This window comes from Mustela putorius, unplaced genomic scaffold, assembly GCF_011764305.1.
Source record: "Mustela putorius furo isolate JIRA1106 unplaced genomic scaffold, ASM1176430v1.1 tig00000695_pilon_pilon_pilon, whole genome shotgun sequence".
NCBI classification, from domain to species: Eukaryota; Metazoa; Chordata; class Mammalia; order Carnivora; family Mustelidae; genus Mustela; species Mustela putorius.
In genome coordinates, this window is record NW_025421447.1 from 10508639 (window position 1) to 10523105 (window position 14467).

Here is a 14467-nt window from a genome sequence, read left to right on the forward strand (position 1 = left end):
ATACTTAATACCGAGTCTGGAAGCTGGTTTTTTTGCCATTGTGTCCAGCCCTTTACACTTCTTTCTGCAATGGAACTGAACTCAAGTTAAAAAGTCCAAAGTACAACTTGGATTTGACATAGAGAAATTACTACGACACCTAACTGCACAGGTTTCTAAACTCCTGGTCAGACTTTGTGGACAGGAAAACAAAGATCTTGACCATAAACATATCTTCTAGCCTGTAACTGGCACCAGCGTCTGCCCCTTCCATTTATCTTACCAACACTGCAACCTAGAATCACTTAAAAACATGTCCTTCAGTATGTACATTTTCAGAATTTAAAAGCACGAAACCCTTACTTCAAGTATCTTTTGAGCCTGGAGAAATTCTAGTGAGGGAAATGCTATTCTGAGTAACTTCTGGTTATAGAAGATCGTTGGATTGTATGAAAGGCATTGATAATTAGCTGACTTGAGTGCTCTCCTCCCTTTCTATCCCTGATCCTGCTCATGTTCTTTCCTTTCCTTCCCCCTTGCACGGTCTTATGGAGGTGAAATCAACATACGACAAAATGCACATATTTAGAGCGTACAGTTTCAGGTGTGTGAAATCAACATACAACAAAATGCACATATTTAGAGCATACAGTTTCAGATGTGTGAACAAGCGTGTACACCTGTGGGACTATTGCTGTAAGCAGGATGTGGACCTTTCCACCACTCACACGTTTCCTTGTGCCCTGCAAGTCATACACACTTCCCTTCTGCTGCTGCTGGGCTGCTTTCTGCCGCTAGAGATGAATGTGCATTTTCTAGAATTTCATGTAAATGGAATCCTACAGTATGTATGTTTTTTCTTCCTTACTCTGCGTGATGGATGTGGCGGGTGTCAGCAGCTTGGTCACTTACACTGCTGAGCTGTGGAAGCAGTACTCCGTGGTGGGGGTATGCTGGAGGTGGGTTTCTCCCTCACAGGCTAAGGGACTTTCAGAGGTCTCTGTTCTGTTATCTGGTACAAATAACGCTGCTGTAAGTGTAAATGCAAGTCTGTGGCGGATGTGTTCTCTCAGTTCCCTCAGGTACATACCTGGGAGTGGGATGGCTGCCTCACCTGGTAGGTAAATGTTTAACATTGTGAAACTTGTTTTCCAAAGTAGTTGTACTGTCTTCAACCTTCACCAGTAATGTAAGAGACTTCTCTTGCTTCCACACTATCCCAACACTTGGGATGGTCTTTTTAATTTTTAGCCATTGTAATTAGTGTACCCTGGAATTTAATTTTTAAGATAAAAAAAATTGTTTTAAAGATTTTATTTATTTGAGACTGTGCACGTGCATGAGCCGTGGTTGGGGGGGCAGACTCCCCGCTCAGAGGGGAGCCTGACGTGGGGCTCCATCCCAGAACCCTGGGATCATGACCTGAGCTGAAGGCAGACCCTTAACTGACTGAGCCACCCAGGTGCCCCAAGGTTGATTTATCTGAGAGCGAGCAAACATGTACACTCATATGATAGATAGTAAGCAGTGGGGGCGGGGAGGGGCAGGGTAGAAGGAGAGAGAAAGAAGATGTTTCCTGCTCAGCGAGGAGCCCCACAAGGGGCTTGATTCCAGGACTCTGAGATCATGACCTGAGTCCACATCAAGAGTTGGCTGCTTATCCCTGGGCCACGCAGGCACCAATACATTTGTGTTTCTTTAATGGCTAGTGTTGTTGAAAGCTTTTCATGGGCTTGTTTGCTAACCATATGTCTTGTCTGATGAAGTTCCTCTTCCAACCTTTGTCCATTTTTTTTTAAAAACTTATTTTTTTGTTTGTTCCTGAGTTTTGGGAATTTTTATTTTTTAATTTTTATTATTTATATTCCTAAAGATTTGTTTATTTGAGAGAGACAGCCCATGCACAGGGGCAAAGGGGTGGAGGGAGAGGGAGGGAGAGTCTCCAGTAGACTCTGCTCAGCAAGGAGCCCGACGTGGGGTTTGATCTCACAACCCTGAGATCATGACTAGAGCCAAAACCAAGAGTCAGACATTTAACTGACTGAACCCCTTGAGAGTTTAAAAAAAAAAAAATCTATTCTGGATATAGGTTTATTATCAGATGTCTGACCTGTGCCTTATCCATTATACTCTTTTTTTTTTTAAAATTTTATTTATTTATTTGTCAGAGAGAACGAGAGGGCGAGCGAGCACCGGCAGACAGAGAGGCAGAGAGGCAGGCAGAGGCAGAGGGAGAAGCAGGCTCCCTGCCGAGCAAGGAGCCCGATGTGGGACTCGATCCTAGGACGCCAGGATCATGACCCGAGCCGAAGGCAGACACTTAACCAACTGAGCCACCCAGGCGTCCCATCCATTATACTCTTAACAGCATCCCCCCCCCTTTTTTTTTTTTGGAAAATGAAGGTTCATAATGCTATTGTAGGCAAATTTGTTAGTTTGTTTTTTTAAATGTGTTCTTGGTGTTGTATCTAAGGAATCTTTCCTTAACTCACAGTCGGATTTTCTCTTACGTTTTCTTATAGCAGTTTTATAAATTCAGGTATCACACTTATATTTATCATCCATTTGGAGTTAATTTTTATGTGGTGGAAGGTATGGATTGATGTTTACTTTTGTCCTGTGGGTATCCTTTGCACTTGCGTCAGAAGTCGGTTGTCCCATGTGTAGGTCTGTTTCTGGACTGTCTGGTCTCTTCCATTGACCTGTTTGTTCTTCTTTGTAACAGTTCCAAACTGTCGTGACCTTCCGCTAGTCTTAACATCAGGTAGTGCTGGTTTTTAAACTTGATTCCTTTTAAAGTTGTTTTGGCTCTTTAAGGTTTTTTTTCTCTTTCTTTTGTTTTGTTTTCTTTGTTTTGTTTTCACACTGAACCTAATGCAGGACTTGAACTCACAACTGTGAGATCAAGCCGTGACCTGAGATTAAGAGTTGGATGCTTAACTGACTGAGCCACCCATGTGCCCCTGTTTTTCCAATTCTGTATGAATTTTGGAATATGCTTGTCAGTTTCGACAAAACATAGTCCCTGGGATTTGGGTTGGGCTTAGGCTGAATCTGGAGGACATTGGAAGAGTATCGGTATTTTTTTTGCTTGATTCATTAACATTTCTTTAATCTTTCTCAGCAATATTTTATAGCTTTCACTGTATAGGACTTTCACTTTTTTTTGGTTGAATTTATCCATAAGTTTTTAAATATTTTTGGTGCTTTAATAAATGATATTTTAAAGAAATTTGTCTCCTTGTGTTTTGTGACTAATATAAATACAAATTGATTTTTTTTAATCTTATGTACTGTAACCTTGCTAAACTCCCTTCTGAGTTCTGGTAGCTTTTTGTAGATTCCATCAAATTGTAGATTATCATGTTGTCTGTGAGTCAAGAGAGTTCACGTCCTCTTTCAGTTTGGGTTCCATTTATTTATGTCTTGCCTTATTGTGCTGGCTGGGTCTTCTAGTCCTCAGGTACTGTGACAGTGCCCATCCTTGTCTTATTTCTGATCTTAGGGAGAAAGAATTCAGGCTTTTACTGGGAAGGACGATGTTAGCTATAGGATTTTCATAAATGTTCTTTATCAGATTGAAGAAATGCCCTTCTATTTCTAATTTGCTGAGATTATTTTTCTTTTTTTAATCAGGAATAGATGTTAGATTTTTTTCTCAGTCTTCTTCCACATCTTTAAGGTGATTATATGATGTTAAAGAAACTCTTTTTTTCATATTATAAGTTATACATACTGCTTTTCTTATGTTAAACCAACCTTGCATTTCTGGGATCAATCCACGTGATTATGATGTATTACCTTTTTAATATATTGTTGGATTAAATGTGCTAAAATTTTATTTAGAATTTCCTTAAAAATTTTAAAAAATTACTTATTTATTTTAAGTAGGCTCCATACCTAATGTAGGGCTTGAACTCAGGACTCTGTGTTCAAGAGTTGTGCACTCTACCGACTATGGCAGCCAGACACCCCTATTAGGAAGTTTTCTATCTGTTCTTGAGAGATACTGAGCTGTAGTTTCCTTACGATGTTTTTGTTTGGCTTTCGTATCAGTGCCTGGACAGAATGAGTTGGAAAATACTCCCTCATTTGCATTTTCTGAGAGACTTTATGCAGAATTGGTATTATTCCTTCTGTAAATGTTTGGTAGAATTCACCAATGAAGCCATTTCAATTTGGAGTTTTCTTTGTGGGGAGATTTTTAACTACAAACTCAGTTTCTTTCAAAGATAGAGTTCTATTCAAGTTACGTTGCTTTTGGAGTGAAATTTGGTAGTTTGTTTCTCTGAAGAAATTTGTCCCTTTCCTCTGAATGGTTAAATTAATTGGCAATTTAATAGGTAATTTGCATCTTTTCTATTTTTTCCTGGTGAGTCTGGCTAGAGATTTTTCAGTTTTTTATCTTTCAGTGAGGCAGCTTTCAGTTGCACTAATTTTCTGTATTGTTTTTGTTTAAAAGGTTTTTCATTCTGATCACTCTTTCCAGTTTTCTGTGTATTTTGTTTAATTTGCTCATCTTTTTCTACCTTCTTAAAATAGTTTTTGCTTCTTTAAAATTGTGTAATATTTCAAACTTGCAGACTCTTCTAGGGGAATTACAGTGTTCCCAACACCTCCAATGAGCACGTTGTTATATTTCCTCTTTAAATCATAGATACAATGGAAGCCCCCATCCTACACCCCCTTTCGCTTTACAGATCTAAACTCTACCTTGAAGCAAGTATCTCCTTCAACTGCTTCATTTAGGCTTTCGACATACATATCTTTCCTGAAATAACACTTAGTATTGCTTTCTGTATTCTTAAAGTTTACATAAATGAAATTATCCTGCATCTATATCCCATAGCATTTTTAATTCAGCAGAGTTTTCAAGATTCATCCATAGAAATGTAGATCGTTAATATATAGATTAGATTAATTTATTGTTTTATTTTATTGGTTGATGTTTTAAAGTAGGCTCTCTGCCCTGTGGACACACGACAGGACCCCAAGATCAAGAGTTGCCTGCTCTGCTGACCGTGCGGCCAGGCGCCCCGATCTGGTTCATTTATCTTAACTGCTGGGCAGTATTCGCTAATTAAATACAACTTCTTTAATGTTTCTTTAATAATCCTAATATAGGTTCTTTCTCATTTTTTGCAGTTATAAAGTATAAAAATAACCTTCTTTTTGCATTTCTCCTTGGGACGTAGGTTGCAGATTCTATATAGCCTGTCTCCAGAAATAAGGATGTTAGGTTACATGGTATGAACTGTTTCCAACTGCGTATCGTCCTTTTCCTCCTCAGTGTTGTGCTAACTTCTGTTCCTACCCGCAAGAGTGAGGGTTTGTTTCCACATCAGGAATCGTATTCAGGTGTCGGCACTGAAAGCTGGCAGTGGCTGACTGAGTTTGTGGTTGACGTTGTGAAGGTTGTCCTGTGGTCCAGGCTGGCTTGTGGAGTTCAGCTGTGATGTCCACCCAAAGGAAGGGAAGAGGCAAGAACCCAAAAGGCTGCTTTGGAATCGACAGCCAATTGTGCTGACATCTTGTTGGCCAGCCTTCTCTGCGCAGGAGACGGGGACACAGAGTTTCAGTTGGGCGCCGTGTATGGAACACAGAGGGGGTGGTTTGCTGGACAAGCCATAAACGTTTACTGACACAGATCTCATTGCTAACATTTGGTATTATTATATGTTTCATTTTTGGCAGTCAGGTGAGTTTGAAGTGGTACCTCACTTTTCAAATGACATTTCCCTAATTACTGGCCAGGAACAGAATTCTTTACATGTGTGTTCAGGTCTTCTTTTCTGTGAATTGCCAATCAAATCGATATCCCTTTTCCTTTATTCTGTTAAGTTTTGTCTTTGCCTGATTGATTTAGCATAGTGCTTTAGTATTCAAGGTATCAATTCTTTGTTTATACCCAAATAGATACTTTTGTCTTATCTTTGAACTTCTGGTGCGGTATCCTTTGTTGTACAGAAATATCCATTATAAGGGGGTTCAGTTCAGCAGATCTTACCCTTTGTAATGTGTCCTTTTCATGTGTGATTTGGAGAAGGAATTTGTCCCCTACCCTGAAGTCCTGAAGAACTCTTATAAAAAGGTTTTTAACTTTTGCTTTTCAAAAAATCCATTTGGGAATTTTTTTTTTTTTTAAATTTTTATTTGTGAATGATCTGAGGTAATGACCTAATTTAACTTTTCTCTGTCTGGAAGGCCTCTGGTCCCAGCAACAGTCATTACATATTCCATGCTTTTGCAACTGTTATGCTACATCTGCCGCCCTTCAAATCTCCACATGCACATGAACTTTTGAATCTGTTCTGTTGTATTTTTTACTCCCCCCTGCATCATACCTCTGCCTCTTATTGTGAAAGCTCTTTAAAAAGACTTTGTCTGGTAGACAAGGCTTCCTTCTTTAAAAAATTGTCTTGGCTATTCTTGACTCTGCTTTAATTTTTAAAAAATATTTAATAAACTTATTTGAGTGAGAGCGTATGTGGATGCTTGTGGGGTGCGGCAGAGGGAGCAGGAGGGAGAGAATCCCAAGCAGATTCCACACTGACTGTGCAGCCCGATGCCAGCCTCTATCCCAGGACTCTGAGATCATGACCTAAGCTGAACCCAAGAGTCGGACACCCCACTGACTAAGCCACCCAGGTGCCCTGGCTCTACTTTCCTATATAAGTTTTAGGATCAGCTTGTCCAGGTGCATAATAGTTTTGATTAGAATCTACTTGAGTTCTTAAGCTAATTTAAGGGAATCTGACATTTTCATGATCTCGAGTCTTTGCATTCATCATGTGCTTTGCCTCTCTGTGATCACTCGTTATGTCTTTAGTCACATCTTACACGCTTTCTCATATAAATGTTTTGCTGCCTTTGTTAAGTACATTTCTAGGTGCTTTATAGTTTTTCTTTGTATTGTGAGTGGTGTCTTTTTGAACAGTTTACTTTTTAGGAGTGCTTCCTGTTGGCGTATAAGCATGCCTTTGTTTTTATCTGGTTCTTGTCTTGAGGAACACTTGATCTTAGTGGGTTCAGTGTTTTATCATTTCCACCTTTCTTTCCAGTAAATCCATATTTGGTGATTCCTCCTTTTGCATTTCAGTCGGTGGGTATCCCGTCTTGTGCTTGACCATGGAAGTAAGGTTGCTGTCACTGCTTTTTGAGGCAGCTCAGACCATCCACCCCCTGCCCCTTTTTTTACATGCAGCTCATTGCTGCTGCTACCTATTCTCTGTTATGGCCAAAAGGAACCGCCAGAAGAAATAAGAAGGTCACATCAGGTCCTGTGCCTTATCAACCACAAAGATCTCTCTGGGGCTGATTGCGGCTTTGTTCCCCCCCGCCCTCCCTACCCCCAGTTCCAGTTTATTTCCCACCTTTATTTCCCCCGTTCTCCGTCTCTCTCCCTTGGCCGCCTTCCTGGTTTTCCATCCTTCTCCCTTCTCCCCCTCATTTTCTTAACGGTCATTTTTCATACCTACCAGACACTTTATTTTGTACTTTATGTATGTTAAGTCATTTGATTTTTGTTCTGATCTGTTAAGGAAGGTAGGGCAACCCTGTTTCCAAGATGAGGAACGGAGGAGGCCCAAGCTTATGTAAGTGGGAGAACCTGGATGGTAAGTGAGGCCTCTTAGACCCTCATGTCAGTGATCTTTCCACATCACTATTCTCCTGGAGTTAAGGTCCTTCCTTAGTGTTTTTCTAAGTAGATGAGTTAAGTGCGCTGCCTTTTGCTCTTATAAAAAAAAAAATTCTAATACACCTGTGAAGATGGTGTCTTTAAATTGGAATAAATTCAAGTGTTTGTTACGGGCGAAGTGTGTTACTCAGTCTTTTATGAGGGTCCGTCTGCTAGGGCACTCAAAAGAAAGAGCTGTAGAGAGAGAAGAAGGACTTTAAGTGAAGAAAATAGACGTTCCCCGTGGCAGATATGTTTTACATGTAAGCATTGTGTGGAGCCACGTAGCTACACGTGTGCGTCAGCAGGCGTCTGTCCCCAGGGCACAGCGCTGTCACTCGTCTCCGTGTTGAGCCCGGCATGACCGCTAGTGTTGTTCCAGCAAGCCTCCGTCCTTCAGCGGGCCTTCATCTCCCGCACAGTCAGTCCAGGTGGGAGATGAGCGGTCAGACATCTCCGAGGATGCTGCCGGACCCATCCGTTAGTAACACATGCACACTCGTTTGAGACCATTCCCGTCATCGTCCTGATAGCTGTCTTTTTGCTCGTGAGGTCCACTGTGGCCCTTGTTCATGTGTTCACATCCTTTCAGAGAGTCAGAACCGTGGTGTCTGCCTGTGTGCTGTGTGTTCTGCACACCTGTCGCGAACCATGTAGTTTTCCACGGAACGTCATATTAGATAATCCCTTTAATGGTGCGCCGTTCCCTCTTGTGAGATCATCCAGTGCTTTTGAGTTTTTCTTTGTTTTTTCTTTTTGGAATTTATGGACTGTTTGTTTAATTAGATTTCTAGTCGGATGACTCTATCAGAGGGGATAGATACTTCTCTTTCTCTTGTTTTATTGTCACATTGCCTTCTGCCTGATCTAAAGCACACGAGGATGCTGCCTGTAGTCTTTGGATGATTCAGTTAAATTATAGCCAGCATTCGTTCATCTGGGGAGTGTTTATGGAGGCCCCGTGCTGGCAGATTGTGTTACTTAGGTGAGGGAGATGGAGGAAAAACATTAGCAAATAACTTACATTTTCTATTAGAAGATTTCAGCGAAGAGCAGGGTGAGGGGGTGCTGGAAGTTGGCGTGACCTGCATTTTAAAGGTCAGCCGTGGAGAAGGCGCCATGTATACAAGAATATGAGGCATTGGTGTTGCTCTGTGTGTTTTTTTCCTTCCTTTTCTTTTTTTTTTTTTTTGACTAATTTTACAAGCTTATATAGAAAGTCTAGATTACTGTAATCTACTTTCTTTGTTAATGACAGCAGTTTCCCACATTTTCTATGTTTCTATTTAATTATGGCCACATTTGATTACTTTTATAAATGCACAAAGGTTTCTGAGCAAGACTGTCCCTGTCTTTACAGTTAAGAGTGGAGAAATGAGGCAAAATAGGTTCGCGTCTACACAGGAAGAGACTGTTCTGCCCAGGGCTCTAATAAGGGACCAAGAATTACCTCTAGTGCAAGATTAAAAATGAAGAAAAAGATTGCTCTTTCTCTAATTGTATTCTGTTTTAAATAAAGGAAACATGGTACTTAATACTAAGATGCAAAGGAATAACATATTTGTTATTTTGTAGGGTGACTGTTGGATCTGTATGGAACTCATGTCTACCTCGTTTGATAAGTTTTACAAATATGTATATAGTGTATTAGATGATGTTATTCCAGAAGAAATTTTAGGCAAAATCACTTTAGCAGTAAGTACCTGGTTTTTAAATTGTTTGTTCTGTATATATACATATATAAAGATGCTTCTGGAGTTTTGAATGCACCTATCTGAATGTCCTTCACAGAATGTTGTTGACCTTCTTGGAAAATCATTCATAATAGGAAAAGAAACAAAATCACTTCTGTGGGGTTGTTAATACAACAAGTCATAAGAATAGTTTTCAGAATATGTTCTACATAAAAACTACAATATTCTGTTCATTAAAATCGCAATGAACCATAGTAGATTATGCTGTAAACAAAACCAGAAAAAGAAATTTTCTGTTCCTTTTTAGCCCTAACTGCTTTCGAATTGGTTGTGTTCTCACCGTTATCTCTAAGTTGATCAGGATCATAGCATTCTCCTTGAAGTCCCTTCGTTGAAACTCTTAGACACAAAGTATCTTTCCTGTGGTCTAAGATTTGAGCTGTCCACTGTGGAAAGTTTTGACTAGCAATTTCAGGACCCAACATTGCTACCAATTTGGCCAATTCACTTTTGCCAGAGCACCGGAAAGAAAAGAGGTAGTCTTTCACACGGGTGTTTGTGGTTTTCAAAGTGAATTCCTGATCATTTTCTTTCCTGCTCTGAATCTTTTAGTTGACAGAGGTAGTTAACAAAATTCTTTTCAGTGGAGTAAAGTAAGATTCTTAGAAAGCCCTAAGAATCTGAGCCAATGACGTAACATAGTTAGTGGGTGTGTAAACTGAGCTTTGTAGGAAGTTGTAAGGTGGAAATTCTGATGGATTTAATTTTCTGCCTCTTCATTTCCTCCACCTCCAGTAGAGTTTGCCTGCTGATTGCCCCTGGATCCTTTTTGATTATTAAGAGTTAATGCAAAAATACAGAGACAGTTTCTGAACTGTATGTTAGTTGTGAAAGGGGTGTGTGTATGTGTAATAGGAATTTCAAAATTTAGATTAAAGTCATAATCTTACGATTCATGTTAGTATTTTAATTTATTTAGCCAAATTGGTATGTAAATCTAAATATTTTATGAGCTAAAATGTCATATACTCTTTCTTATGATTTTATAGAAAGCAGCTGAGTTATTTTAGAAATTTGTTTATTCTTGGGAAGATGCATGACATTTTATATTGATCAATTTCATTATCTCTCTCCCCAGTATACCAGACCCAGGATTATCTTGGAACTTTTACGGTTCATTATAACTGTAATGCCACAATAGTAGAATCATGACAGTGGCTAATGGTTTTTGAGTGTTTAGTTGCATCCGGCTAAGGTCTTACAACATTTTATCCTCATAGTGACTCTCTGTGGTGAATAGTGTAACCCCACTTTTTAAAGATGACAGATCTGGAGCTTGGAGAGGTTAAGTCATTAATTTGCTCCCAGGCAGCCCAATCTCAGAATCCTGCTCCTAACCACTGTGATGACAGGGTGATCGTGAGGTTGGAAAACATAGACAAAATTATTTTATCGTCTATTTCAGTCTGTGTGATGTAGATACACAAGTAAATCCTTGGTTATATATCTGCCTGTGTTTCTAGACTTGGTGATCATCCTTTCTTTTAAGCATAACATTTAAAATTACTTTGTGTTAATTTTCTTTTTGCTGATTAATAACCCAATGAACACAACAGGCCCAGCTACTTGAAACATGGCAAGTTCTGCATTCCTGACATCCAGTAGCTTGCTTGATGGGGCGGAGACCTGACCATTTGATAGCAAATGGTTGGCACGTTCTTTGGTTCTCTTTTAATTTGAGAGTGTGGGAAATTTAATTCAAGCCCCTGTTCCCTGTATTCCTGGAGAAATGCCTGATTTTGTGATCATGGGCAGTGATCAAACAATACTGTAAGTTGTGCGTAAGTTACTGTAGTGGTAAGAGAAACTGAGGAAATTTAGAAAGACTTATTTAAATTAGAGTTGATAATGGAGCCAGACTGTGGACTCCATCGTACTGAATATTTCCATTCTTGAAAAGTTTGAAGATGCAAACAATGTACAACTTTGTAGTGACTTACTAAAAAATTTTAAGTTACCGGGTTCTGTTTAGCTGTCAGGGAACAGCATGTAAGAGCAGCTAAGTTTTCAGATCCAAAATAATCATTTAGGATCTTCAGTTAATATAAAAAGCAGACAGAATATTGAAATAATTAAGCTTTAAAGAATGTAAAGTTACCAGGGCTGTTATCCATGATAACACTGTGCTGCATGATCCAAAGAATATTAATTGCTTATCCCGTCTTTGCTCTTTCTCCCCAGACTGTGAAAGCACTAAACCACTTAAAAGAAAACTTGAAAATCATTCACAGAGGTGGGTATGAATTCTTTTTTATGGATTGGAAATTAATATTTTTCCTTAAAAAAAAGAAGTTAATATTCTTCCTTAATTGAAAAACATTATTGCAAATTACACTGTCTCTGTATAAGCTTTCCTGAAATACTTGTATTTTTGGCAAAACATACTATATGTACCCTAACACTATTATTACTATTTTTTCCCTAAAACTTTGTTTATTAATTTAGGTTATTTTTTCCTTTGAGATTCTATAAATTTCAGCTTATTAGTATATTGAGCTTAGAAACTGACATACATTTTGCTGCAAGGTTCTTCTTACTCTTCTTTGAAAATAATTAGTCATTTACTTGATAGATGATGTTTCTCTGTGTATACAATTGGGCCCAAAGATGGTCCTGGGGACAGTCACAGGGTCTGGAGGATGGTATGTGGAGCAGTTTAAAGGATGCTACAGTCCCTTTCAGGTGTTTCTTCTTTACTTTAGAGGATATTTTTGCAAAGAGAGATGCTTTAGTTGTTATTGTACATTGGAATTCTTCCAAAATGTTTGTATTTGCGAAAACAGTGATCTTGGCCTTGTTGGACATAGGTCCAAATATTTCACGAAGATTTATGGGAAGCCAGTGGGAACCATGAAATTAATTCAGCAAATAGGTTAAATAGTTACTCTCTTTATTACTATGCTAGACTCCGGGTAGTGCTGGTGGCTTTGAAGACGCACCTAAATTCACTTTCCTCAAAAAACTTGTAACAGACAAGCCCAGGACAGTACATGGCAGTGTGGGATTCAGCCTGACAATAAACAGGACAGAAAGTAAAAGGTCATATTGGGAGAAGTGGAATGCCTTACATTTTAGGAAACATAGTTTCTAGTGGTTAAGACCTCAGTAATTGGTGCATCTATTTAAGTAATTTTAGTTTGGGGTTAACTCAAGACCACTGAAATTAGTTACCCTTGAACATCAGAATATTTCACTTAATTTTGCTTTGGCTTAATGCTTATTAATAAACATAATTTTAGATAGATGGACTTCTTATTTTCTCTTTTGCCTGAGATCATGTAGAATCAGGTTCCTGAAGAAGATTATTTTGTTCTTTTTGTAGTTCATTGCATTCTTATTTTGGGATATTCCTTCCTTTTTGATTGTCATTTGCACTTAAGAGTATCACCTTTAGTGCATTTAATAATGACCTCTGCGATACTTGCCAATCACAGTGAAGCTCTAAGACAGTGCCTGAGGGGTGGCTGGATGAAAGGGAAAGGCTTCAAAGATGACTTTGGTTTCCCTATTAATAAATAAAAGCAGCCCTTTTTATTTAATTTATTTCATTTATTTGTCAGAGAGAGAGAGGGAGCACAAGCAGGGGGAGTAGCAGACAGAGAGAGAAGCAGACTCGCAGCTGAGCAGAGAGCCCGACACAGGGCTTGATCCCAGGACCTTAAGATCATGACCTGAGCTGAAAGCAGACACTTAACCGACTGAGCCACCCAGGTGCCCCAGTATAGCAGTCTTTTTTATTAATTAGGATCAGTGAGCTTTTTTGGTACAATTAAGAGTGCTTTTGATCATGAGTTACAAAAAATCCTAGTAACTGCCTTAAACGTCAAGGAGATTCACTGTCTTAATGAATCCAAGGAGAGGTGGCTCTAGGCACATTATGTCTAGGGCGCAAGCTCCCTTCTTTTGGCTCCTTCCTTCTTAATACATTGGCTCCATCCTCTGGATGATAACAGCCAAAGCAAGTACCCAGCTCCCCAGTGTCACATGTAGACGTGACAGCCTCCTGGAGAAGCTGTCCCTTTTCCTGTGTGGCTGTCTTAGGGGCCGGGACATCTTCCTTACATCTCTCTAATGTTTTCTCTTGTCACCAGAATTGCTTCATGCCCTTATTCTAAACTGCTTATTGGCAGGGAGTGTCAGCTGACCCTGATAAGCTTGGACCAGTCAGGCCCCACTTTGGGAAGGTGTGGTTACAGCTACATGAAGCAGGAGGGAGACCTCCATAAAATCAAATGCAGGTTCCGTTAGAAGGGAAGGAGTGGGTAGATAGGATGGATGTTTGATAGGCAGTCGTAGTCAGCCTTGTCAGTGATGGCAGGAGACCTTTTCTGGATTTTTTATAGATCTCCTTCTGAGTTACAAACAGATGTTTTGTATCTTGTATTTATTTGTATCTTTTATTCATTGAACCATGACAGTGACAATAAAATGGATAGAAGCACTGAGACAGGGATGGGGAATTCATGAGCAAAGGGGGAAAATTGACTCAACAGGGGATGAGTACACAGTGGCGGTGAATTCATGATCAGTGAAGAAGGGGTAAAAACCTAGGGTCCAATTTGGCAAGCCTGTAAAACCTGGAGAACCAAATGGGAGGGATTCTGCTTTCTCAGATTTGCAGGAAAGCAAGCACCCACACTTCCAAAGGGGTGAAAATGGATCTCAAGGATGACTAGAGGAAAGGGTTGGTCAGGGGAAACTTGATGAAGTCATCTAATGTCAGAAAAAATTGCTCAAGGAGAAATAATTATTAACTGATGCATTTATTGAATTTAAATAAAGTTCAGGTACTGTATTAGGTACTTTAATTTCCAGAATCCTATGAATTAGCAATTATTTTCATTTTGTAGTTAACCAAGTTGTGGTTGCTGAGTCAAAGTTGAATCACTTGCCCCAGGTCATACTGTGAATTTTGGACCCAGATTTTGAACCTTTGCTTCTCTGATCCCAAAGCTGTGACCTTTTTGATGGATTGGATTGGATACTTTCCTAAGTTAGCTAAAACTTGACTCTTTTTTTTTTTTTTAAAGCTTTTATTTATTTGAGAGAGAGAGTG

General features: G+C 39.3%; 1 protein-coding gene across 2 annotated transcripts in view; it reads left to right on the top strand.

Moving 5' to 3' along the window:
* Window positions 1–14467, top strand: part of MAP2K4 (mitogen-activated protein kinase kinase 4) — a 130413-nt gene that overhangs the window by 83536 nt on the left and 32410 nt on the right. For both annotated transcript variants that reach the window (XM_045083403.1, XM_045083404.1), the window contains 2 exons: window positions 9233–9352; window positions 11593–11644. In XM_045083403.1, coding sequence (XP_044939338.1) covers window positions 9233–9352; window positions 11593–11644 — 172 coding nt within the window. The remainder of the gene's footprint in view (window positions 1–9232; window positions 9353–11592; window positions 11645–14467) is intronic.